We start from the raw sequence: 25,713 nt of genomic DNA on the forward strand, positions 1-25,713 counted from the left end.
CCATGCGCCGGCTGTGCCCTGTCTCCCGCCTGGCACTGGAGGTCTCTGTGCTGTTGTCTGTCCCTGAGAGCCGTCTGTCCCTGTGCCCCCCACTCACCCACCCCCCAGTGCCCCAGGTGCTGCGCTGCTGCTCGGAGTTCATCGAAAAGCACGGCTTGGTGGACGGGATCTACCGCCTCTCGGGGGTCGCCTCCAACATCCAGAAGCTGCGGTGAGGCCCGTGGGCTGGAGTTGGGGGGTGGGAAGTGCATGGCAGGGCCAGGGGGTGGCAGGGGCGCAGCCCCCATGGGCAGGGCAAGCGTCAGAGGGGGCAGGGCATTGTGTGGAGAGGTACCAAGGGGAAGGGGCAGTGTGCAGAGAGCAGGGCGGGGGGGGATTAGGGAGCTGGGCACAGGGGGCAGGAGTGGGGGAGGATTTGTGAGCATGGTTGGGGGCAGGGTTAGGGAGCAGGGGGCAGGTGGGGGCAGGGGTAGCTGGGGGCAGGGTTAGGGGGCAGGGGGTAGGTGGGGGCGGGGGTAGGTGGGGGCAGGGTTAGGGGGCAGGGGGCAGGTGGGGGCGGGGGTAGCTGGGGGCAGGGTTAGGGGGCACGGGGTAGGTGGGGGCAGGGGGTAGGTGGGGGCAGGGGGTAGCTGGGGGCAGGGTTAGGGGGCACGGGGTAGGTGGGGGCAGGGGGTAGGTGGGGGCAGGGTTAGGGGGCACGGGGTAGGTGGGGGCAGGGGGTAGGTGGGGGCAGGGTTAGGGGGCACGGGGTAGGTGGGGGCAGGGGGTAGGTGGAGGGCAGGGTTACGGGGCAGGGGGCAGGTGGGGGCGGGGGTAGCTGGGGGCAGGGTTAGGGGGCACGGGGTAGGTGGGGGCAGAGGGTAGGTGGGGGCAGGGTTAGGGGGCAGGGGGCAGGTGGGGGCGGGGGTAGCTGGGGGCAGGGTTAGGGGGCACGGGGTAGGTGGGGGCAGGGGGTAGGTGGGGGCAGGGTTAGGGGGCAGGTGGGGGCAGGCACTGGCCCAGCACGACCTGACCCGCTCTCCCTTGGCCCAGGCACGAGTTCGACAGCGAGCGGGTGCCGGAGCTGAGCCGGGCAACCTACCTGCAGGACATCCACTGCGTCAGCTCCCTCTGCAAGCTCTACTTCCGCGAGCTGCCCAACCCGCTGCTCACCTACCAGCTGTACCCCAAGTTCGCGGTCAGCCCCTCCCCCTCTCCTGCCCCTACCTGCCCTGAACCCCTCCTCTGCCTGCCCCCTCCCCCACCTGCCCTGCCCTGCCCTGGTCTGACCCTGACCCCAAACCCGCTGCTCACCTACCAGCTGTACCCTAAGTCCATGGTCAGCCCTGCTCCCTCCCCCACCTGCCCCACCTACCCTGGCCCCCTTGTCTGCCCGCCCCCTCCCCCACCTGCCCTGCCCTGCCCCCCTCTTACCCCAACCCAAACCTGCTGCTGACCCACCAGCTGTACCCCGTCACGGGGAGCCCCGGCTGCCCCCCAGCCTCTTGTCCCCCCCCATATTTCCCCTTTCTCACCCCTCCCCCAACCTCCTGCCTGACCCCAAACCCGCAGCTCCCTACCCACACCAGCCGCCATGCCCCTAATGCCCCCTGTCCCCCAGGAGGCCGTGGCGGTGCCTGGAGAGGAGGAGCGCCTGGTGCGGGTACACGACGTCATCCAGCAGCTGCCCCCGCCCCACTACAGGTACCTGCCCCACAGGGCTCCAGCCCCATGGTGACCGCTGGGGGAGGGGCGCCGCAGGGTGGCGGGTGAGCACTGGGAAGGTTGCAGGCAGGGGAGGGCCAGGGGCTGTACAGGGGTCAGGGCCCTGCAGGATTGTGGGTAACTGGGCACAGGTGGGGGCTGGGCCCCTCATCTCCTGCTCTCCCCTCCCCCTCCGCCAGGACCCTGGAGTTCCTGCTAAGGCACCTGGCCCGAGTGGCCACTCACAGCGTGGACACCAGCATGCACGTCAAGAACCTGGCCATCGTGTGGGCCCCGAACCTGCTCCGGTGAGCGCCCCCCTGCCAGGCGCCCGCCCACTGCCAGCCCCCATCCTGCTCCAGTGAGCGCCCCCCTGCCAGGCCCCTGCCCACTGCCAGCCCCCATCCTGCTCCAGTGAGCGCCTCCCTGCCGGGCCCCCGCCCACTGCCAGCCCCCATCCTGCTCCAGTGAGCACCCCCCTGCCAGGCCCCCGCCCACTGCCAGCCCCCATCCTGCTCCAGTGAGCGCCCCCCTGCCGGGCCCCCGCCCACTGCCAGCCCCCATCCTGCTCCAGTGAGCGCCCCCTTGCCAGGCCCCCGCCCACTGCAAGCCCCCATCCTGCTCCAGTGAGCACCCCCTGCCAGGCCCCCGCCCACTGCCAGCCCCCATCCTGCTCCAGTGAGCGCCCCCCTGCCAGGCCCCCGCCCACTGCCAGCCCCCATCCTGCTCCAGTGAGCGCCCCCTGCCAGGCCCCCGCCCACTGCCAGCCCCCATCCTGCTCCAGTGAGCGCCCCCCTGCCAGGCCCCCGCCCACTGCCAGCCCCCATCCTGCTCCAGTGAGCGCCCCCCTGCCAGGCCCCCGCCCACTGCCAGCCCCCATCCTGCTCCAGTGAGCGCCCCCTGCCAGGCCCCCGCCCACTGCCAGCCCCCATCCTGCTCCAGTGAGCGCCCCCCTGCCAGGCCCCTGCCCACTGCCAGCCCCCATCCTGCTCCAGTGAGCGCCCCCCTGCCAGGCCCCTGCCCACTGCCAGCCCCCATCCTGCTCCAGTGAGCGCCCCCTGCCAGGCCCCCGCCCATTGCCAGCCCCCATCCTGCTCCAGTGAGCGCCCCCTGCCAGGCCCCCGCCCACTGCCAGCCCCCATCCTGCTCCAGTGAGCGCCCCCCTGCCAGGCCCCCGCCCACTGCCAGCCCCCATCCTGCTCCAGTGAGCGCCCCCTGCCAGGCCCCCGCCCACTGCCAGCCCCCATCCTGCTCCAGTGAGCGCCCCCCTGCCAGGCCCCCGCCCACTGCCAGCCCCCATCCTGCTCCAGTGAGCGCCCCCCTGCCAGGCCCCCGCCCACTGCCAGCCCCCATCCTGCTCCAGTGAGCGCCCCCCTGCCAGGCCTCCGCCCACTGCCAGCCCCCATCCTGCTCCAGTGAGCGCCCCCTTGCCAGGCCCCCGCCCACTGCCAGCCCCCATCCTGCTCCAGTGAGCGCCCCCCTGCCAGGCCCCCGCCCATTGCCAGCCCCCATCCTGCTCCAGTGAGCGCCCCCCTGCCAGGCCCCCGCCCACTGCCAGCCCCCATCCTGCTCCAGTGAGCGCCCCCTGCCAGGCCCCCGCCCACTGCCAGCCCCCATCCTGCTCCAGTGAGCGCCCCCTGCCAGGCCCCTGCCCACTGCCAGCCCCCATCCTGCTCCAGTGAGCGCCCCCTGCCAGGCCCCCGCCCACTGCCAGCCCCCATCCTGCTCCAGTGAGCGCCCCCTTGCCAGGCCCCCGCCCACTGCCAGCCCCCATCCTGCTCCAGTGAGTGCCCCCTGCCAGGCCCCCGCCCATTGCCAGCCCCCATTCTGCTCCAGTGAGCGCCCCCCTGCCAGGCCCCCGCCCACTGCCAGCCCCCATCCTGCTCCAGTGAGCGCCCCCTGCCAGGCCCCCGCCCACTGCCAGCCCCCATCCTGCTCCAGTGAGCGCCCCCTGCCAGGCCCCCGCCCACTGCCAGCCCCCATCCTGCTCCAGTGAGCGCCCCCCTGCCAGGCCCCTGCCCACTGCCAGCCCCCATCCTGCTCCAGTGAGCGCCCCCTGCCAGGCCCCCGCCCACTGCCAGCCCCCATCCTGCTCCAGTGAGCGCCCCCCTGCCAGGCCCCCGCCCATTGCCAGCCCCCATCCTGCTCCAGTGAGCGCCCCCCTGCCGGGCCCCCACCCACTGCCAGCCCCCATCCTGCTCCAGTGAGCGCCCCCCTGCCAGGCCCCCGCCCACTGCCAGCCCCCATCCTGCTCCAGTGAGCGCCCCCTGCCAGGCCCCCGCCCACTGCCAGCCCCCATCCTGCTCCAGTGAGCGCCCCCCTGCCAGGCCCCCGCCCATTGCCAGCCCCCATCCTGCTCCAGTGAGCGCCCCCCTGCCAGGCCCCCGCCCACTGCCAGCCCCCATCCTGCTCCCGTGAGCGCCCCCTGCCAGGCCCCCGCCCACTGCCAGCCCCCATCCTGCTCCCGTGAGCACCCCCCTTCCGGGCCCCCCCCCCATAACAGCCCTTTCCCTGGCCTCCCCACTCGTCCCCTGCCTCCGCTACAGCCCCTCCAACCTGCTCTCCTCAGCCCCTCCCCTCCGCCGCCCTCTGAGCTCCCCCTGCCCCCAGGTCGCTGGAGCTGGAGGCGGTGGGGCTGAGCGGGGCCGAGGCCTTCCAGGAGGTGCGGGTCCAGGCCGTGGTGGTGGAGTTCCTGCTCCGCCACGTCCAGGTGCTCTTCAGCGACAAGTTCACCTCCATCGGCAAGGACGGCGCAGGTGGGGTCGTGGGGCAGGGTGTGGGGTCTGGGGGACCAAGGGGCAGTGGCATGGGGGGCTGGGACCTGGGGGGCAGCGGCATGGGGGGCTGGAAGGCAGTGTGGGGAAGCGGCGTGGGGGACTGGGGGACCATGGGGCAGCAGCATGGGGGCCTGGGAGGCAGTGTGGGGCAGTGGCATGGGGGCCTGGGAGGCAGTGTGGGGCAGCAGCATGGGGGCCTTGGGGACCATGGGGCAGCGTGGGGCAGTGGCATGGGGGACTGGGAGGCAGTGTGGGGGAGCGGTATGGAGGCTGGGGGGCAGCAGCATGGGGGGCTGGGGGGCAGCGTGGGGCAGTGGCGTGGGGGGCTGGGGGGCAGTGTGGGGCAGCGGCATGGGGGCCTAGGGCACCATGGGGCAGCGGTATGGCATGGCAGCATGAGGTGGACAACATGGAGGGAGAGCCTGGGGGAGCGTGGGGCAGGAGGGGCCAGTGGGGGGGTGGCTCAGTCCTGGGGGTCGCACAAGGCACTCAGTGGGGGACTCGGCTCTAGAGGAGGGTGGGATCTTTGTCTGCTGCCCTGTCTGTGATGCTGCGCTGTGCTTGCCCCAGCTGCTGCAGTGAGCTGGGACCGAGGGTGCTGGGAAGGGAGGGGAGGGGAGGGGCCAGCGGGAAGATGGGGGTCCCTGCCTCCCCCAGCCCCCACGCTGCGCTTTGTGCCCTCCTGCTGTCTCAGGTCCTGGGGCCAGCTGGGGAGGGGAGCTGGAGAAGAGGGGTCGGAGGCACTGGGCAGAGTCGGGGGTCAGGGGGAGTTCGGGGTTCGGGGACACTCAGGCCCAGGGCTCATGTGGTCGGGACACCTGGGGAGGGCTCACGCGCTCGCCCAGGACGGAGCCTGGTAGCACAGACCTTGGGAGCTGGGGGGCAGAGCCCAGGGCTCCCCAGGGGTCCCTGTGCAAGAGGCTGACCCTGTCCAGCTGCCCAGCCTGGCGCCTGCCTCCCTTGTCCCTCCCCTGGGCAGCACGGGAAGGATCTGCTTTCCCAAAGTGCCTGAGACACACCCCCCGGCTCCCATCCTGTCCCAGCTGGGGCTGGCAGTCTTTGTGGGGGGCACGCCTCCAGCGGGGCTGGGAGCCCTAGCCTGGAGCGGTGGCCAGCAGCCCAATGGGGCTCTGGTGGGTGCTGAAGGGGCGGGGCCTTGGGCAGAAGGGGCGGGGCTGGGGAGGCTCCCCAGGCCCTCTCCCACCCACGCAAACAGGTCCTGGGGCTGGCCCCAGCAGGGGAGGCCCCCGAGGTGTCAGTGGCCAGATCCAGTGGCCAGCAGGCAGCCTGACAGCCTGCACACCTGCCCTGGGCATCGCTGTGGGGATCACAGCCCCTCACCCCCACCAAGAGCCTTGAGTGACAGAGGGAAACTGAGGCACACCCACTACTCAGAGCAAACCTTCCGACTATGCCCTCTTCCTCCCGCTGGGGAAGGCTGGGCCAGCGGGGCTGGCGGGGGTGTGGCAGGCGCTGTGGGGCACTGGGAAAAGTCTGCGGGACACTGGGGAGCAGCTCACACCACCTCCGCTGTGCTTTGCTGTCTGTGTAGCGAGCGGTTCTGTTCTCAGCAGCTTCCCCCACTCCCCTGGCCTCCGCTGCTGTGTGTCAGGATCCCAGCTCAGGGAGAGTGAGGCCCTGCTCTGGGCATGGGGGCACCCCTGGGCTTCCTGCCCCCCAGCCACCCTTTAACCCTGTTCTCTCTCCAGCCCCCCAGCCAGCGCCCCGGAAACTGGCCCGGCCGCCCGAGACCGGCCGCCTGCTCACCCTGCCCGAAGCCCTGAGCAAGGCCCAGCAGGAGCCAGAGACACAGCAAGAGGGGGTGGGGGGCACCACGGAGGTGCAGGGGGACTGAGGGGGTCGGAGGCCGGCTGTCCACTGGATCAGACTTGGGCCCAATCTCCCCCCGTATCCAGCCCTGGCTGCACCTTGGCCTTGTGTGGGAGCCCGCGTCCTGGTGTGGGCAGGGAGGTGCCGTAGCCCCCTGCCCCTCCCCTGCACCCCCAGATAAGCCAGATGCTGCAGTGGGGCTGTGCCCCATGGGCTCCCACGACTGGAGGGGGCAGGACAGGGCAGCGCCTACCCAGGGGGTTGCGGGGGTGAGGTTCAGGCATGGGCGTAACTGCCTCCTGTTGAGACCATTAAACACCAGCTGGCGAAGCCCCGCGTTGTGATTCGTGGGCCTCACCGGGGGTGGGGACGGAGCCCAGCATGGGGGGAGCGTTGCTGATGTGGTAGGGGCTAGGAGGCAGCAGGCTGTGGGGAGAGTGCTGGGGGGGAGTGCAAAGGTGGGGGCACTGAAGCAGGCTAGAGTGGTGGGGGATGCCAAGGCGGGAGGGGAGGTGGGGGGTGAAGCAGGGTTGGGGGTGTGTGGGAAGCACTAAGGTGAGGTGCCGAAGTGGGATGAGGAGGTGGGGGTTGCCAAGGTTGGGGGGTGAGGGAGGGTGAGGAGGTGGGGGGGCTGGGTGTGGGGGTTGAGGGCAAGGCAGGCTGAGGAGGTGGGCCGGTGCCAAGGCGGGAGGGAGGGTGGAGGTATCAAGGTGGGGGTGGGGGACAAGGCAGGCTGGGGAGGTGGGCCGGTGCCAAGGCGGGAGGGAGGGTGGAGGTATCAAGGTGGGGGTGGGGGGCAAGGCAGGCTGGGGAGGTGAGGGGGGTTGGTGTGGGGATTGAGGGCAAGGCAGGCTGGGGAGGTCGGGGGTGCCAAGGCTGGGGGGTTTTGGGGGGTGAGGCAGAGGTTGGGGGGGGCACAGAGACAGGCCGGCCCTATGGTGGAGGGAGGGGTGGACAATCCTGTGACCAGTGCAGGGGGTGTGGAACTGGGTGGGGGGGCTGTAGGCTGGCTGGGCCAGGATACTAGGGTGGAGGCTGAGTCCCAAGTAAGCTGCGGAGGTGGGGAGCCGCACCCTCCCCCCCGCGCCGGATGCCACCTTCTGCTCCTGACCAGCTGGGACCACTGGAGCCCTGAGCCCAGCACCTGGCCGTGCTGCAGGGGCTGGGTCCTGTGCTAGCACCTTGCTGCCAGCACCCTCCCAGGTAACAGCCCCCAACGCCCAGCTATGCTAATGCTTCACTGTGGGGGTGGGCCCTGCCCACCTGCACTCTGGCGGCTTCCAGAGCCATCACTGGTGTAAGCAGTGGGATCCCTGTAGTTTGATGGGCGCTGCCTCCTCTCCGGCTGGGGCACTGGGGCACCGCAGTTCTTGGGCTGCTGCAGGGAGTGGGGCACGGCCCAGCAGGGGGCACTGCGCTGCGCAGAAGCGGGGGGGGGCTCGTTGCGGTGCCATGCTGTGGGGTGGGTGGCAGTGGAGCAGCAGAGAGAGGCCAGCAGGGGGCGCCGTGGGGCTGCAGGGAGAGGCTTCGGGGGGTGCTGTGCTGCAGTGGGTGGGGTGGCTCATGGAGGGAGTTGCTGAGCTGGGGGGGAGTGGGGCAGGGGGCTCACAGGGTGCTGTCCTGGGGGACAGGGAGGGGGCTCAGGGGGATGCTGTGCTGTGGGGCAGGGGGGGCTCATAGGGGGTGCTGTGCTGTGGAGCAGGGTGCTGGGGGTTCACGGGGATGCTGTGCTGGTGGGGCAGGGGGCTCATGGGGGGGTTCTGTGCTGTGCTGGGGGGTAGGGGGCTCACAGAGGGTGCAGTGCTGTGGGGCAGGGGTCTGGGGGCTTACGGGGGGGTGCTGTGCTGTGCTGGGGGGTAGGGGGCTCACAGAGGGTGCAGTGCTGTGGGGCAGGGGTCTGGGGGCTCACGGGGGGGTGCTGTGCTGTGCTGGGGGGTAGGGGGCTCACAGAGGGTGCAGTGCTGTGGGGCAGGGGTCTGGGGGCTCACGGGGGGGTGCTGTGCTGTGCTGGGGGGCAGGGGGCTCACAGAGGGCGCTGTGCTGCAGGGAGCTGCGAGGGGCGCTGTGCTGGGGGAGGGACTGCGGTTCCTGTGGGGAGGCGCCGCTGACCCCTGTATCTGTCCCCTGCCCCACAGGGCGCTCCTGCCTCCCGCGCCCCAAATCCCTGCTGGGCAGCTGCCCCTCCACCCGGCTGCTCTCGCTGGAGGAGGCCCAGGCCCGGACACAGGCTCAGCAGGGAGCCCCCTGCCAGCCCAAAAGCCCCGAGGCTGAGCCTGGCCGGGGCCCCCCGGGGAGGCGGCCCCCCACGCTGGACTCGCCCCAGGACAGGTAATGTGCCCTTCCCCCAGGGGTGCTGGCTGGGGGGGCCCTTCCTCAGGCTGATGCTCTGTCTCTGCAGGCGCCGGACGCGTGGCGGCAGCTGGAAAACCTTCTTCGCCCTGGGCGGCCACAAGCGAGCGCAGCGCCTGGGCGGGCTCCTGGCCAGGGGTGAGCAGACAGGTGCGTGAGCCCTGCCCCATGTAACCCCACAGACTTCTGCCCCATGCAGTCCTCCAGCTTGCCACTCAGCCCCTGGATGTCTGCCTGGTGCAGGCCCAGCCCCGTTTCCAGCCCTGCCCCACAGACCTCCCCCGGTTCCCCACCCCCCCGCCCCACATCTCTCTTCCTCCTGTTCCCTCGGTCTCTCCCCTGCCCCAGGCAGGGCGTGCGTGTGTGCGTGCGAGGGCTCGCTCGTGTCGAGTGCACGCTAGGCGTGCGCCTGTCCTCGTGCCCGGCTGCCGGAGCCTTCTCCCTTAGCGAGATCCATAGGGCCAGCGCAGGCGCCAGCGTGCGGGGCCCTCTCACCCGTGCCGGAGGTGGGGCTGCCCTCAGCCTTGGCAAGCCCCCGCGCCCTGTGGTGTGGCAGCAACGTCACTAGGCGAGACGGTCCCAGGATTCCCTGTGTCCCTCAAGCACAGCCGCTCTGACAGCCTGGCAGCCTCCCCACTGCAACTCACCCCCGCACAGCCCGGCCCGGCCCCCTACCTGCCTCGGCACAGTAGGGGCAGCCCCTAAGCGGGCTGCGGGACCCAGTCCAGGCCCTGCACCCACTGGGGCCCTTTGTACCGGGGCCTCCCTTGCTAGCTGGGCCAGGAAAGCCTCCCATGGGGCCACCCCGTGGTACTTGGGCATCTGTTCTGCCGACTACCAGCGCCGCTGTCCCATCCCTGGTGCTGACATGTGGGTTGCCCGGCGTCACTCTGGTTTTCCCGGTGCCCTGGGCACCTTCCCCCGGCCCTGCCGCCACCCCCCTGCTCTCTGGCGCCCTGGTCCGTTTCCCGATGCCGGGCGTCCCCTCCCTTGGCACTGAGGCACCAGCAGCCGCAGGGAGAGAGCACGCCTCCTGGGAGTGGGAAGGGGCCCAAGGCACAGCTCGGCCCATGCGCTGGGGTGTGGTCCCAGCCTGGCAGCAGGCACCAAGGTTGGGCTTTGCCTTGGGGGGCCCTGTCCCTTGTCATCCCTGGATGAACCATGATACCCCCCAACTCTCTCCGGATGACCCTGGGACCCAACAGGACCTCCTGGAAAGGGCGCGCGAGGCACTGGAACTCACACCCCCTGGTTCTGGTGGGGGCCTCATGCACCCCGATGTGCCGGGACAGCTGGACAGCCCTGCACAGCCCGTCCTGGTGCAAGGGCTGGAGGGACTGACCAGGGGCTGGGCTCAGCTCCACCTGCTGCCCACAATCAGGGGAAAGTGAAGTGGGGCAGCTTGGACAGCGGTGACCATGAGGTGGTGGAGTTTGGGGTCCTGACGGAGGGAGCAGCAGAGTGTGACCCTGGGCTTCAGAAGAGCCGACTCCGCCTCACTCCCGGGCGCCAGGCCGGCCTCAGCTCTCTGCATCCACAGCACCGCGTCCCTGCTCTCCGTCGGAGGCGCACGGGCTGACGGTTTGCCCATGTGGGCTCAGAGACTCCCCTTGCAGAGAACCGCCAGCGTCAGCCTCTGCCGTGTGCGAGCAGCGCTGTGTCCAGCCCCGTCACCAGAGCGCAGCCTCCTTCCTCTCACGGGTACCAGCCAGGGGATCTGGTCTCCCGTCGGACCTGCGTGTCTGTGAGACAGGGCTCTGGGGACGCCCCAGGTCAGGTAGCTCAGCGGCACTGCTACGCACAGCCCCGACTGGCACCAAACCCCTCCCAGAGCACTGCTGTTCCCCGCACGGGTCAGCAAGGAGCCACACAAGCGCCACTTCTGTTCTCTGGCGTTGCCCCCAGTAGCACCTCACACAGACGAGAGGCTACAAGAACCCAGGTTCTTCTGACCCTGAGGGACCAGCCACGTTCCCAGGTCAATTTGTAAGCCAGAGGGTTCCCAAAAGCCCAGTCAAACAAACCAGCCGGCCTGGAGCACTTGAAAGACTAAGAAAACGATTTCGCAGGTGATGAGCTTCCGAGGGGCAGACCCACTTCACCTGCTACGGGCGTTAAAGTGCTCCAGGACGGCTGGTTTGGTTTGTTAGGACACAGACTAACCTGGCTACCTCTCTGTTGCTGTCCAAAACCACAGCCTTAGCCAGGCTTCTGCAACCTGAAGGTGAAAGAACGTTAAAAATGTGAAAGGAACCAAATGACACACCCCAGCTGCGGCGTTCCTGGTGCGGTATCAAATCCAGGCTCTGGAACACGGCCGCGGTTAGGCTGGCCCATGTCAGCCCTTCGACGGCTCAGTTCACAGCACGGAGCTGAGACACACTAGAGGCACCGTGTGATGGGGTTCAGGGGTCCCCCTGCACTGCACCCCGTCCGCTGGCAGGAGAGACTCACTCAGCAGGTACAACAGCAGGTTTATTAGGCAACAGATGTCCAGTTTCTCACAGAAGCAACAGCATAGCAGCCAGAGACAGTCCTTCCAACCTGTCCTGGGGAGAAGACCCCGAGGGGTGCCCCTCTGGGGTGTAGCTTCCCCCTCCTCAGGCTGGCTGCCTTCCAGCTCTCCCTTTTCCTCGCCTCTCTCTGCCACCCCCCCATTCAAACCCCTCTCAGCTCCTCCCTGCTCTTTGTTCAGGCAGAGGTGTTACCTGCCAGTTGTAGCCCCAGGGTCATCCTTAGCCACTGGGAGCTGCTGCCTGCCTCAGACATCCAGCCTGACTCACACATGCACCCCCCCCACTCCATCACACACCGCCAGGGTGTGTCCTCGACCATAGGGTGGGACTCGCACGGTGCAACAGGAGGGAGTCAGGAGTCCCAGGAGCCAGCCCCATCCCTGCAGGACTCAGGTCTCTGCAGGCCGACGCCAGGCAGGCCAGGTGCTGCAGCGGGAGCTGTGTCGGCCGTTGAATGTTTGGCAATGGGGCGATCAGCTGCGGGGCCTGTGCTGAGCCGCCCTGCAGAAGCTCCTCCAGGCGCTCGCAGCCGCTCGTGTCCAGAGCTTCAGCCACACCCCGGGTACTCGCGCCCAAGGGGAGCCTGCGAATCCGGCGCGTTCGCCAGACCCCTCTCATGGCGCGCACACGTCACCCAGGAGTCCCCCCGCGCCCCTCCCGGCCCCTTAGCGTCCCACTGCGCCGGCGCCGGCTCCAGGGCCACAGTTCGTGGGCACCGAGCGCTTTGTAATGTGATCTTCGAGCTGGGTCTGTCCTGCCACCTGCCCCACTGGCACAGTTGTCAGCAAGGGTGTGAGGCCAGAGGTGCATGGGAGCAGGGCAGAGCCAGCCCCATGGACACCGCTAAGGGGAAGCCTCTGGCAGCCAGGCCCGTGGGTACGTGCAGCCGGGAATGGGCACAAGCAATGCGGCACGGAAAGCTGGAAACTTTCTCCTGCGGAAGGAATGGGGTGGGGGGATGTCTGGGGCATTCCCAGGAGTGGCTGGCGAGCAAGGGAGGTGGGAGCAGAGGTTCGGGCAGGGGCTGGAGGGGGGGCATGGCTGACAGCCAGTTGACGCCCTCCCCGCTTCTCGCTGCAGGGCTCCGGGCCGACACCATCACACTGCGATCCGCCAAGAGCGAGGAGTCCCTCACGTCCCAGTCCAGCACCGCAGGTACAAAGCGTGGGGAGGGGATGTTTGGGGAAGCCAGCCCCAGAGGTGGCTGCATCTCAGTGCCAGGGAGGCCGTCTCCAGCCAGTGTTACATGTGGCTGTTCCCCAGCTGCCCAGCCCCAGAGGTGGCTGCATCTCAGTGCCAGGGAGGCCATCTCCAGCCAGAGTTACATGTGGCTGTTCCCCAGCTGCCCAGCTCCAGAAGTGGCTGCATCTCCGCAGCAGTGAGCTGGCCCTGCGCAGCATTCCTCGCTGCCTGCTCTCTCAGGGTTGCTCACACCTGCTGTCCGTCTGTCTGTCCCCCAGGGCTGCACAAACTCCACCGCCTGCGGCGCCCACGCTCCAGCAGCGATGCCTTTCCTGCGCTGCCTGGGGCCCCCCGCAGCTCCCCGCCAGCCTCCCTCAAGCCTTGCCGCTCCTGTGAGTCGCTCAGCTCCTCGGGTGGCTGCAGCGAGAGCCTGGAGGGGCTGCCAGCCTCGGTGGCCCAGCAGCGGGGTTCCCTCTGGCTGGACGAGGACGACGAGCTGGACTCAGACCCAGAGCTCAGCCCCCACGGCTTCCTGGACCTGCTCCCCTTGCGGCGCAGCCCCCTCTGCTGCCCCTCACTCTCCGACGCCTCCGACTCAGCCCCCAGCCCAGCCCGGCTGCCTTTCGCCCGCAAGGTGGCCCAGGCCCTGTCGCCCCGCGGCCCCCCACTGGAGCACCCCGCGCCTGCCCTGGAGATCTCGGAGCCCACGGCCGTCTCGCTGCCCGCCAAGGTGCTGGAGATGCTGGGGGCGGGCGAAGCTGGGGGGGTGCTGAGCCCTGGACGGCACCGCAGCCCCCCCCACATGCTCTCCCGGCTGCTGCAGGACGGCGACGGGCAGCTGAGCCGTAGCTGCCAGCGCGAGGTGCTGCACAAGCTGAGCCAGGCCGAGAGCGGGAGTGGGACCCAGAGTGAGTGTCCCCCCATCCTGCCGGGATTGCCCCCCAGCCCCCACCCAGCTGGAACCTCCCCAGAACCCTCCACCGGCCGGGGCCCCCAGAACCCCCTGGTGAGAACCCCCAGCCCCTCCCACATGGAACCCCAGAGCCCCCTTCCTGGCTGGTACCCCCAGACTCCAACAAGATGGGACCCCCAGCGCCATTCAGAGCCCCTCTCTGCCAGACCCCCCTGCACCCAGCTGATACCCCCAGGACCCCCCAGCCCCTGCCCAGGGAGGATCCCCCACTGGCCAGAACCCCCCCACCATTTGGAATCCCCCCTCCCAGCCAGAACCCCCCCAGAACCCTCCAGCCCCTCCTGCCCAGAGCCCCCCGCTGGCAGGAACCCCCAACCCCACCCCAAAGCCCACTCCCAGCCAGAACCTCCCCTCCCAGCCAGAGCCCCCCAGCTCAGACCAGCACCCCTTAGCTGGAGCGCCCCCCCCATTGGATCTCCCCCAGCCAGCATCTACCAGCCCCCTGGAGCCCCCCCAGCTGGACCCCCTTTCAGGCGGGGGGGCTGACCCTGGTCTCCTCTCCCCGGCAGGTCCAAAGGCAGAGGCTGCCCCCCCGCTGCCCGGGGCGCTCCCCCTGTTCCGGCACGGGCCGCCCCCGCCCCCCCCCAAGGACCCGGCGCGGTTGATGGCGCTGGCACTGGCGGAAAGCGCCCACCAGGCTGCCCGGCGGCAGCAGCGTGCCCAGCTCCGGCGCTCGCTGTCCCTGGAGGGCGGGGGGGAGGGGGCTCTGTACTCTGTGGTGCGCCCCAGCCCCCCCGCCCCGCCCCCCGGCCCCTCTCTGCAGCGCCAGCAGAGCGAGGGGGGGCCCAGGGGCCAGCGCCGGGAGCGGGCAGGGGGCCCCCAGGTGAGTGGCGGAAGGGGGAGGGGTCGCTGGTTCGGGGGTGCGGTGGGAGGGTTGGGGGTGTCACCCTGCGGGGCGAGGAGGGAAACTGGGCGGGTGGGGGTGGGGGGGGTGTCAGTTCAAACAAGGGGGAGGGGAGGTGGTGGTGGGGCTGTGGGGGGGTTGAGGGCTGGGGTGCTGTGGCTAAATGGGGGGTGACTGAGTGGGTGGGAAGCTGGGGCGGCTGCAGGGAAATTGCGCCCCCATCCGGAACCTCCGCTCCAGCTGGCAGTTCTTAGGGTGTGACTGGGCTGAGGGGAGCAGAGAATTGGGGTGCAGTGGGGGCTGTGGCAGTGGTCAGGGAGTGCAGTGCGGGTGTGCAGTGAATGCAGTGTGGGGGCAGAGGGCTGTTGGGGGTGGGTCTCTGATGGAAGGCTATGGGGTGACGGATGTGGGGCCCTGTGTGTCTATCAAATCTCCCTCACTGACCCTTCTTCTCTTGCCCCACAGGTCCCCTGGGTCCGGGCCCCTGCCCCTGCCCCTGCCCCAGGTGGAGAGGGGGGCAGAGCCGGCTCAGCAGCCCCTCCCTACTACAGCCAAGCCCTCCCCGACTCCCACCGCTGGGCTTCTCCACCCCCCACATCGCCCCAGGCCCTGCGCTTCCCTCGAGCCTCAGCCCCCTTCCACCCCCCAGCCCCCCCCAAGCCCCCTGCCCCCCTGCACTTCCACTCCCGACCCACGGCCTGTCTCAGTGCTGCCCCCCCGTGGCCAGGCCCCCCCTGTGCCACCCCTCCATACCCGCCCGAGCCACAGCTGCACCCGCGTCACCGCTTCCCGGCCCCACGCCACCCCGGCGGCCCCCCAGCCCCCCGGCGCCCGCTGCTGGAGCTGCCGCCCGAGAACCTATACTACGAGATTGTCTCGGAGCTGCCTGTCTACCAGCCCAGGCCCCCCCGGCCCCCGGCGCCCCCCGAGTACCTGGCCGCCCTCAACGCCTCCTACGGCGTCTTCCAGCGGCCCCGGCCCGGCCCCGCGCCCCCCCTGCGGGCCGCCTACAACCCCCCAGAGCCCGTCTACGTCAACCTCCCCCACCACAGCAGGGCCAGCCCCCCCTCGGCCTCCTCCTCCGCCTCGGCCTCCCCCCCACCCGAGGCCGGGCACCAGCGCAGCCGCTCTGACCCGGGGGCTGTCCGGGCTGCCCTGCACTGCGCCCCAGGGCCGGCCCTCCCCCAGAAGCAGAGGCAGGGACCGCGGGCGGCGCCGGGCTGGGCCTATGGGCCAGGGCCGGGCCTGTACCCCCCGCTGGTGGACATGCTGCCCTGTGGGGGCACCGTGCTGAGGTTCTGCCGCCCCTCCCCGCCTGGCTGGGAGCCGGCCACCGGCTGTGCCCCCCACTTCGCCGCCTACACCGCGCCCCGGCCCCCAGCACTGCTCAGTCCCAGCCTGATGGATGGTTACCGGCTGGGGCCCTATCCCCCCTACGCCGAGCGCCCGCCCCCCCACTACAGCAATGTGGCGCGGAAGGAGGGGCCCCCTGCGGCGCCGGCCTGCCTGGCTCCCACCTGGACTCTACACTCGGAGGGGCAGACCCGGAGCTACTGCTGAGGCCGGGCCTGGACTGGCCCATGGGGCAGGAGCTGAGCATAGGCTGGGAACCACAGCTGAGCCCGTTGGGCTGTGACATCACAGGGGCCCTGCTGACATCATCAGGGGCTGGGTGACACACCAGAGCCGCTGCAGGGCTGGAGTGGCATCACACTGGGGCCACCAATGGCAGGAAGAGGGGGCCCTGTGACATCACAACAGATCGTCAATGGCAACAGCATGGGCGTGGTGACATCACAGCCAGGCCCTGACAGCGCTCTGTGCCCTGATGATGTAACTACTGACATCACCACAGCCAGGATGACATCACAGGGCTGCTGTTGCCATTGCACCAGTGTGACATCATCACCCTCCTTGGCTGGGCCGCCAGCTGCTTATCAGTGACCTGGGGCTAAGGGCACCTGAACAGTGAATGACAGCTGTACCTGACTCTGTGCCCCCCCCCCCCCAACCCCACCCCACCGGGCCAATGAGGAGCATAGAATTACTGGGGTCTTGCCCCCTTGCTGACCCTGGTGATGGGGAGGGCCCCCCCCATGTGCCCCCCCCCGTGGGGGCAGAGGAGGGTTTTATAAAGCTTTTAAAGCTGAGCAAGATTTCTAATTTTTTAACCCAATTAACACCCCCCCCCAGCATGGGGGGAGGGTTGACCATGGGGGGGGGGGGCCGCTAGAGGGACACACCCACCCACCTGGCTGGCTGCCCTGTGTCCAGAGACCATGGGATGGCTGAGTGTAGGAGGCGGGGGGGGGTGTGTGGGGTGCTGCCCCAGCTGGAGGGGGGCTGAGCCCTGCGCCGGGGGGGAGGCAAGGGTGGGTGCTCGGTTGTGTGGCTGTGGGTGTCTGGTTGTCAGTACGGTGTTTTGGGGGGGAGGCCATTATTGCACTAACTCCCACTGTTACTTTGGGGGGGGGTCCCCTGGGAGTGCTGACCTTTGACCTTGCCTAACCCTGTGTAAAGAAGGGGGGGGCCATGGTCAGGGGAGTTCCCCTGGGAGCTCTGCTCCCCACCCCCATTCCCCCCCCATAACCAGCCAATGCCCCTCAAACTGGGGGGGGGGGCGGTGAGCTGGAGGAGGCATGGCCAAACCTGTCACCGACTTCAGCCCCCCCCCTCCCCCACTTGCTGCAGGGGGCTCTGGTGTGCTGGGCTGTTCCACAGTGAGCAGCTTTGTTGAAGCCCCCCCCCCCCATACTAAATGGTTTAACCCAACCCCATTGACTAATAAAGACAAACCCCAAACCTTTGGTGCAATCTGGGGGGCCGTAAATGTTCTTTCTGCCTCTGCACATGGGCCCCAGAGCTCAGCGCTGCCAGGCCCAGCCCAGGGGGCAGCCAAGTGCCAGCGACCTGCGGAACTCCCTGCTGCGGTGGCACCGTTAGCCAGGGTGGGCTGGGCACCAGGGGAGGGGGGGTCCTTGCACTGTTCCTGCCCACTAGACTGCAGGGACAAGGGGCCGGGTGCTGGGCCAGGGGCAGGGGTGGGCAAACCTGCACTCTAGCCCCAGAAGCTCTGCGAGGGAGGCAGGCAGCTAAGTGTGGGGTTAAAAGAGCCCCACAGGGACCTGGCCCTGCACTCAGCCCCCCCGCCACTGTGGGCACTGGGCAAACCCAGCCTGGGGTGGAGGCCGCTGGGGCAGCCTGCAGCTGTGGGTGAATAGGGCCCCAGTGGGCACAGTACCTGCAGGGGGAGGAACACGTGGCCGAGCAGCGCCCCAAAGGTCTCATGGGGGTGGGGGGTGCTGGGATGGTCATGTGCCCTCAGCTCCCAGAGGTTGTGCTTCCCAGCCAGTTGGAGGGGCCAGCACACATCATCCCTGACCCTGCCTACAGGGGGCAGGGAGGGCAGAGGGAAAGGACCCTGCTGCCTTTTCCAGGAACCGTGTGGCACCACCAAGCACGCCTTTGAACAGCCTGGGCCGTGCTGCCTGGCTGCGCCCACGCCCTTTTAGAGATGGTGTTGCAGATGGACATGTGGCAGCTCTCAGAATCAAGTGTCCCTGCTGCCACAGTGGCTCCTGATTTCAGCCAGGTCAGCTGGGCAGTGGGTACCAAATCTGGGGACGGAGGATGCAGGCACCTCTGGGGTAGTGCAGCTGGAAACAGCCACACATAACATCACACCCAGGGCTGAGATGCAGCCACCTGTGGGGCAGGGCAGCTCCAGACCAGCTTCCCCAGTGCTGAGGTTCACCTGGAGTCTCCCTCTCCACCCCAAGCCAACCGTCCAGCTTTCAGACACCTGCCCCCCCCCCACCCCAGCCTGGGTCCCCTTGGTCACCTGATCACATCCTTGCCCTCAGGTTCTGAAGGGTATCAGCCACCTTTGGGTGCAGGCAGCAGGGCGGGTGGGGGAGCATCCCCCCCCCAGCCCACGCTGTCACAGACCCTTATTCCCACTGCTTAGTCACCGGTGCAACACACAGGGAAACGCACAGAGTCATCGTGCTGCTCAGTAAGGCTCAAGGGTGCTAGGAACCAGGATTGCTGGGGTCTGCCCCTCATTCAGGGAAGCTGGTGCGGGGAGGGGCTGAGACCAGGACTCCCGGGGGGCAGGGCTCTATGAAGAATTGTCCCTGAGCAGGTGTGTCTGGTCTGGCTAGGTGCCTCTGGCTGTGCCCTGATAAAAGGGGCCCACCCTGCCCCCACAGAATAGCCCCAGCCTGCCAAGCTGGTCCAGCAGCAGGAGCAGCCCTGGGGTGACTGACGCAGTGCCACTGCCTGGGGCTGCTGGGAGCCTGCGAGCATGGCTAGGGAGAGGGGGAGGCACACTGGGTATGGACCACCAGAGGGTTGCAGTGAGCCCCACCCCCCGCATACGGCTTGGCTGGCTGGGGCAGCTTCCTGCAGCCTGGGGCAGGGAGGGGCCCTGTCCCCCACCTCACTGCACACAAAGCCAGAGGGAAAGCCAGCCAGGCCAGCCCCTCACACTTGGGCTCCCAGCCCCACTCTAACCCCTAGGCACCACTCCCTCCCTCCAGCCAGAGCCCAGGCTCCCAGCCTGCTCTGCCAGCAGGAACCCTGCCCTGCATGCAGCTTGGGCTGCTGGTTGGGGCAGTGGAAGGGAGGGGTCAGGGCCCCCCCCAAGGGAAGGCCAAGGGGGCACAGGCTGTTCCATGCAGCAGGCGGGTGCATGCAGCTCCCAGCCCTCTACAGCAGGAACCAGCCCCAGCACTCAGCCCCACCCCACTTGTCAAGCCTGCTACAAGCTCCAGTGTGGGGAGAGAAGTGAGGGCAAGTAGTTAGAGCAGGAGGGGGCAGGGTGTCAGGACACCCAGGCTCTATCCCACACATTTCCAGTTTCCCACCCAATTCTCCCATTACTAGTCAGGGCAGGAGCCTCCAATATGGCCCCCCCACCACCACATGCTGCACCCACACAGGAGGTACCAGCCCCTCTTGCAAAGGCCGAGTCACTGGCAGAGCCAGCTACAGAGCTGTAATGGGAGAAGAGGGATTCTGCTAGTAGCCTTCAGCTGATTGTTTAATTGACAGCTAGAGCTCCCCAGAAGGCCCTGGACTGGGCCCAGCAGCCACTGAACCGGAGGCTGGAAACAAGGGGCTTTCTGGAAAACAGGATCCTGCTCTGGGACCGAAATGTACATGAGCACCCGCTAGGGGAGGGAGGACGGGAGCTGGACTCTGGTAGAACTTAGTAAATTTTACCCAAAGCAACACAAACCTCAAGTAATTGTCCAGCTCCCTCCAGTGGTACCACAGGGAATGCAGCCACTGCTGGGGTAGGGCAGTTGGGGAACACCCAGACGTAACACCACTGCTGGATGACTCCCCCACCGCTGAGATGCAGCCAGCTCTGGCACAGGACAGGGACCAGCCCACCCCCCTAACTTACATCAGTTCCTGCTCCCCCCAATACCAGATGCCCAGCACTGGGCTGGCTGCTAGGGGTCAGTCCAGAGGGTGAGGGGAAGGTGGCCCCAGGCCAGGGCTCCAGAACAGCAATTAGCTAAGTGTAACCAGCCACCCCAGCGAGCTCCAGCTGCCACGCAGGTGTTTAGCGGCGCAGCCAGCGCTGGGGAACATCCACACCAAGGCAGGTGAAGGTAACAAGATCTACTCCCCCAGGTTGGAAAAATGCCAGGGAGGCTGCTCAGATATGTCCCTTTAAAGACAGTTTGCGGGTGGAGGGCTGAGCCCCTTGCTGGCCACATCAAGGCTACAGCTGGGGGGGAGGGGCAGTCCTGCAGCCTGAGGGTGGGGAGGAGAGAAACAGACCCTCCCCTGCCCCTACCACACCAGGCCTGGGGCTCAGGCCCCTGCAGGGGAGGTTGGCCAGGGGAATTCCCTGCCGAGCAGCGCCCATCCCCCAGCTAGAGGAAGACCAACCCCCCCTCCCCCAATCCCCTCTGACAGGCAGACGTACCCATGGGGACAGCAGGGGCAGGGAAAGCGGGGCAGAAGGGGGCAGCCTACCCCCCAGCACACTCTGGCACAGGACAGCAGCCTCATGGGGCCCCTGTTCACACCCAGCTGGGCACTCGGGGGTACAGGCAGCCTCAGCTTTGTCCCCCACAGGAGAGAGCCTCCAAGGGTGGGTGAGGGCAGCCCAGGCATTTCCCCCCGCCACAGAGCACAGCAGTCAGGAGGGGGTTCCAGGGTGTTTAATGGAGATGGAGGAAAGGGAAGGGGGTTCCAGGGTGTCATATGCAGCAAGTGGCTTCCCGGAGGTACCAGCCCCCCCTCCTCATCTCCCACGGCCCTCCAGCCAGCACAATGGGGGCAGGAGCAGGGCTGGTGGGGCCCAGGCCACTTGTCCCAGCTCAGAGAGGGAAGGGGGGTGGCTCCCACTGAGTGCTGACTCTGCAGATGGAGGGTCAAAGCAGCCCTGCCCCACGGCAGCGCCAGGCCTGGGGTCAGGGCCTCACAGGGTCGTGTAGTGGTACATGGCCAGGAGCATCACAGGGCACTGAATGGAAAGGGACAAAGAGACCCTCAGAGGCGGCCCCCTGTGCCCATCCTCCCCCAAACCCCTTGCTTGGCCCTACTGCCTGGTCTCACCTGCCCCCAGGGGAGCTGAGAAGGTCACAGCTCCAGCCCCCACCTGGTGGAAGGGCCCTGCCCAGCTCCCATGGAGCCAGGAGAGGTTTTAGTGCATGGCTTCCCCCGGGGGACACAAAGGAATCTAGGGGGGGGCATGAGGCAACCCAGCCACCCCCAGTCATTCCCCCCCACCCCAAGAAAGAGCTGGCCCTTGCTTCTGGCTCTCAGCCATTTCACATGGGCGACCCGGGGCCGACCCTATAAAAAGCAGGCAGCCGGCGAGGGCCCTGCTGGAGCTGGCTGCCTGCTACAAAGGTGAGTTGAGGGGGGGGGCCCACTCAGACAGGCAGAGTGGTTGATTGGCCCACAGTAAAAGAGGTTGGGGGGTGGGGGAAGTGAGGTTCTCTCAAAAATCAAAGAGGGGTGGTGATGCAGAAAAGTTTGGGAACCCACCTCTCTCTCTCTCTCTCTCTCTCTCTCTCACACACACCCACCCACCCCTCCCCACTGCCAGCAGCTGGCCCTACCGTGAACATGAGGATGGCGAATCCAAACCAGGAGATGCCCCAGGTGTAGCTGTTGACGGCATTCTCAATGTGCTCAAAGCAGCCCTGGGGAGACAGGCACTGAGCCCGGGGCAGACGGGTGCCAGGACGCCTGGGTGCTCCCCCCCGACTCTGGGCAGGCAGTGGTGTGCAGTGGTTAGAGCAGACGCAGCGGTCCCCGGAGGCTGAGCTCCAGGGGCCGCCCCCCTGAGTGCCCCCAGCGGGTTTCTACTGGCGGTGCCCAGCCAGGCAGCTTGGTACAGGTAACAAAGTCCATCCCGCCCTTGGGGGGAGAGTTAGAGGGACCCTGGGGGAGGGGCCCTGGCACAGCTGGAGGGGGCCAGGGGCCCAGGCCCTAGGCGAGGGAGCTCCAGCACAGCGGGGGGCAGAGGGGCCCCTTACCTTGGTGTTGATATAATCCACGTGCCCCACGCGGCAGCCCTCGGCGCTGAGCATCACGAAGTTGGGGTCCCGCCTGCAGCAGAGGAAGGGCCAGGGCGCCTGCCCCTCGGGGTACAGGGAGCGGAAGGCGGATGTGTGGTTCACCCAGTCCAGGGGGCCTGTCGCACCACAGCACTGTTGCTGGGGGGGAGCAGACGACAATGTGCCTGTTAGTGCTGTCCCCTCCCCCAGCTCCCCCCACCCCACCCCCAGGCTCTCCCCTCCTCCAGGAACCCACCTGGGCAGTGGGGGCCAAAGCTGAACACAGCCCTGTCCCACCCAGGATCAGCCTCCCCAGTAACCCCCTGCCCCCCACACACAGAGGCAGCGCTGGGCACCCATGAGGGGCCAGGTCCTTCCCATGGGTGCCACCAAAATGGCCACCCTCAGAAACCCCTCCCCTGCCAGCAGTGTGGGGGGCTGCATGGCAGTGGGGCTCACAGCCGCCAGGGGGATGGCGAGAACCTACCTCCATCATGATCCGGTCCCACAGGCGTGTCAGCTCCCGGCCCTGGGCCGTGGGGGCCGCGTAGAACGTCAGCATCTGCTTGGTGACCATCCTGTGGTTGGAGACCACCTGAGGGGCAGGGGGAGCCGTGGGGCAGGGCCATGGCAAGACTGAGACCCCCATGGGCCCAGCACCCCCCCCCCTCAAGCCCTGAACCCAGACAGCCTGGCTCCCCTCCCCCCAGCATCCAGCCGCCTCCCAGAGCTGGGCTAGAACCCAGGCGTCCTGGTCTCCCCTCCACCCCTGAGCAGGGAGGGTCCCGGACTCACGAAGTCGCGGTGGGTGTAGGACGTGATGCAGGAGGCGCATTCGAACACATAGACAATCAGCATCAGCACCAGGTACTGCGGGGGGCGGGGAAGAGGGGAAGGAAGAGCTGGTGAGACTGCGGGGCCGTGGGGGTCCCACGGCCCAGACTGCCCCCTTGGGTCCCTCCCTCTGCACCGAGCCCAGCCAGCACAGCCCCCCCTCCCCACCCCCAACAGCCCCCAGCACCAGCATGAGCTGCAGGCGGCTGCCCCGTGCCAGGGCCACGATGCCGAAGACGCCAAGGCAGAAGAAGGCGAAGCCACAGAAGATGGCGATCCAGGCGCCCGCGTACACGTCGTCCTTGCCAGAGACGCCCAGGATGGGGTACACCTTGTACTGGTCGGCTGTCACCCACACCGTCTCCGCGTAGAGCGCGATGCCACACATCTGGGGCAGGGGAGGGGTGAGTCTGGCTGCTGCAGCCCCCCACCCCCCCCAGGGGAGTCAGCTCAACCCAGACCCTCCCACCCCACCCAGGGCAGGGTGGGGTGAGCCCCAGGATCCCTCACTGCAGCCCCAGGCCACACCCCTAGGGGATGAGGGTTAGGGGAGGATGAGCCCCTTGGACTCCCATGTCCAGCCCAGCTCTGCATGGGTCCCCAAGGAATTCAAAGTCCCAGCTCCCCCCAAATAGCCCTGCCTTCTCTGGGAGCCACACCCCAAACTCAAATCTCCCACACTTACAGACCCCCCCAACATACTACAGCCCCCCCCACCAGCTGGGCAGCTCCCCCACTCCCCTCACCAGGATGATGAGGTTCCCCAGGATCAGCACCCCTACAATGAGGGGGTTTCCTTTTTCTGCCATGTTCTGCTTGTGGGGGGGCTCTGCCAGATCACACCCTGCAACACACAAGGGTGGTTAGACCAAGCTGCTCCAGGTAACAGGGGGCCCCCCTCTAGATCAGTATGCTAATGTACACCACTGGTTTCCATGCTGATTTATGCAGGTGTCAGCCCCCCCACCCATTCCCTGCTCCTCAGAAGTGAGACTGGTCTTCCCCTGCCTCCAGCACCAAGGTTGGTCCACAGCCAACCAGAGCCAGCCCCATCAAGGTTGGTGGGGTGGGGTGGGGTGGGGTGGGGGCAGGGCAGAGGTCAATGCCAAGGTAGGTCAGACTTACCCCTCCTGCCACCACAGGGCAGGCCTGGGGGTGGGGGGGGGGGCACAGCCCAAACATGGCCAGAGATCTCCCCAACCTTCCTGGCCCTGCTCCTACAGAAGGGGGTTCTGGGCCGTGGCCCAGCCAGATTTTTCCTGCCCCCAAGATAGCCAGCAGGTTTTTCCAGCTGCCCCACCTCCCCCCAGCAGCATTTTACAGATTCCCTTCCCAGGTACACCCAGCCCCCAGGCCAAAGCCCCTCCCTGCTCTGAGCCACCCCACATGCCTTGCAGAGGAAATCCAGGAGGCCTGGTTTCCAGCCCCCTTCCCTGCACTGACCACCCACCCATCCCATGTTCCCTCCCAGAGCCAAACAGAGAGCCCAGGAGTCCTAGTTCCTAAACCCTCAGGCCACAGCCCTGCTCGCAGAGCAAGGAGAGAAGTCAGGAATCCTGGCTCCTGCACCCCCTCCTAACCATCAGGCCCCCGCAACACCTCCCAGAGCCAAGAAGAAAACCCAGGAGTCCTGGCTCCCAGCTGAGCACCTCCAGACCTGACAGACCCATAGAAAACAAGCATTCAGGTAGCACCTTAAAGAGGACCAGATTATTGATTAGGTAACGAGCTTATTGAAGACAAATGTATTGGACAAGGTGCTACAGAACTACTTGTTCTTTGTCAAGCTACAGGTTAACAGGGGCTCCCTTCTGAGACTAGACTCCCAGCCACCCCCGCACCTGATACCCCAGCCTCACCCACACTCACCTGCTGCCTACTTCTGCAGTAGCTTCAGTCTCCCTGCCCCCACCTGCGCCTTTATACCCACCTGCCTGGGTGGAGCCACAGGGGCCAGGCTGAGCCAGCGGGCAGATCTGGAAGCCCCACCCCTACCCTCCCAGGCTCCACGCCCAGGGCGACAGCCTTCCCCAGGAGTTAAAGCCCCCACCGGCAGCCAGTGGGCTGGCGACTGGGGGGACACCAGTGGAGTCTCCCACCCCAGTGGCTCTGGCAGCACTGGGAACAGCCTGCTACCCCACCCCTCTGAGCCAGGCAGTGCCCTGCCATGGGGCCAGATGAGGCCTGCAGCCCACCCTAGCACAGACGAAGTTGCAGCTCGGGTACAACCTGCTTGTGGGTGGCTGGAAGGGGGCCTTGGGCTGTGCAAATGGGGAGCCGAACAGTGGGGGTGGCCCTGCAGGCCAGGAGTCCGAGTGGCTGGATGCTGGGCGGGTGGGAATGGTCCCTGGGAGTCACCAGCACTGCTGGGAGGCCAAGCTCCAGGCAGGCGACAGCCCATCTGAGAGGCTAGGGGGTCAGTGACCTCGCATACGATGACAGGGGGCTCCAGCTGCCCCAAGGGAGCCAGGCTGGAGGCAGGCAGGGACAGGGCCAGTCAGTGGCTGGGGCTCTGGACCCATCACTAGCCCAGCTGCTGGCCACAGGTAGAGCCCCAAGCTTGGGTATCCCCCTCCCCAGCTGAGCCTCCTCGCTGGAGTAGGGCGGTGCCCCCACTGCGGCATGAGGTGTGCGAGCCTGAGCCCAGCCCCCGCCCTGCATCATCACCGCCCCTGAAACCCCACAGCCTGCAGCACTGCCCCCGCCGAGCACCCCACTCTGCACCCCCCGCCCCGCCCCACCCCCCAGCCCCCACCCTGCATCATCACCGCCCCCGAGCCCCCCCAGCCTGCAGCACTGCCCCTACCGAGCACCCCACTCTGCACCTCCTGCCCCGCACCACCCCCCAGCCCCCACCCTGCATCATCACCGCCCCTGAGCCCCCCCAGCCTGCAGCACTGCCCCTACCGAGCACCCCTCTGCACCCCCGCCCCGCATCATCACCGCCCCCGAGCCCCCCCAGCCTGCAGCACTGCCCCCGCCGAGCGCCCCCCTCTACACCCCCCGCCCCAGCCCTACATCATCACCGCCCCCGAGCCCCCCCAGCCTGCAGCACTGCCCCCGCCGAGCACCCCCCTCTGCACCCCCGTCCGCCCGCAACCGAGGCACACGAGGCTTTCAGGAAGTGACAATGTTTATTAGTGGGGGGGGGGGGGCAGCCGGGCCCGACCCCCCCCCCGCCAGGCTCCCAGCCCCG

General features: G+C 67.9%; 2 protein-coding genes across 5 annotated transcripts in view; one reads left to right on the forward strand and one right to left on the reverse strand.

Annotated features, from left to right (window-relative positions):
• Positions 1-16,244, forward strand: part of ARHGAP33 (Rho GTPase activating protein 33) — a 29,469-nt gene extending 13,225 nt beyond the window's left edge. For 2 of the 4 annotated variants that reach the window (XM_074981176.1, XM_074981178.1), the window contains exons 12-22: positions 109-211; positions 1,033-1,177; positions 1,601-1,683; positions 1,884-1,991; positions 4,294-4,439; positions 8,426-8,618; positions 8,689-8,789; positions 12,236-12,310; positions 12,616-13,245; positions 13,820-14,133; positions 14,620-16,244. In XM_074981176.1, the coding sequence (XP_074837277.1) occupies positions 109-211; positions 1,033-1,177; positions 1,601-1,683; positions 1,884-1,991; positions 4,294-4,439; positions 8,426-8,618; positions 8,689-8,789; positions 12,236-12,310; positions 12,616-13,245; positions 13,820-14,133; positions 14,620-15,714 (2,993 nt within the window). In that variant the 3' untranslated portion in view covers positions 15,715-16,244. The remainder of the gene's footprint in view (positions 1-108; positions 212-1,032; positions 1,178-1,600; positions 1,684-1,883; positions 1,992-4,293; positions 4,440-8,425; positions 8,619-8,688; positions 8,790-12,235; positions 12,311-12,615; positions 13,246-13,819; positions 14,134-14,619) is intronic. The other 2 variants (XM_074981179.1, XM_074981177.1) reach the window with 2 other exon arrangements.
• Positions 16,245-20,326: 4,082 nt separating this feature from the next.
• Positions 20,327-25,158, reverse strand: UPK1A (uroplakin 1A). The gene is made up of 9 exons (XM_074981031.1): positions 24,747-25,158; positions 24,387-24,451; positions 23,264-23,361; positions 22,705-22,905; positions 22,479-22,553; positions 22,171-22,278; positions 21,663-21,842; positions 21,243-21,326; positions 20,327-20,641 (listed from the first exon to the last, which is right to left on the reverse strand). Exons 3-9 carry the CDS (start codon positions 23,324-23,326, stop codon positions 20,597-20,599), a joined length of 756 nt encoding a protein of 251 aa, XP_074837132.1. The 5' UTR covers positions 23,327-23,361; positions 24,387-24,451; positions 24,747-25,158; the 3' UTR covers positions 20,327-20,596.
• Between the last annotated feature and the right edge of the window lie 555 nt (positions 25,159-25,713).

Source organism: Carettochelys insculpta, chromosome 30, assembly GCF_033958435.1.
Source record: "Carettochelys insculpta isolate YL-2023 chromosome 30, ASM3395843v1, whole genome shotgun sequence".
Classification (NCBI taxonomy): Eukaryota; Metazoa; Chordata; order Testudines; family Carettochelyidae; genus Carettochelys; species Carettochelys insculpta.

Coding starts and splice junctions, on each gene's coding strand:
- UPK1A (XM_074981031.1), bottom strand. CDS start 23,326: ATGGCAGAAAAAGGAAACCCCCTCATTGTAGGGGTGCTGATCCTGGGG. Junction 22,554..22,704: donor GCCGCCTGCAGCTCATGCTG/GTGCTGGGGGCT, acceptor CGCCCCCCGCAG/TACCTGGTGCTGATGCTGAT. Junction 21,327..21,662: donor TGGATTATATCAACACCAAG/GTAAGGGGCCCC, acceptor CTGTCTCCCCAG/GGCTGCTTTGAGCACATTGA.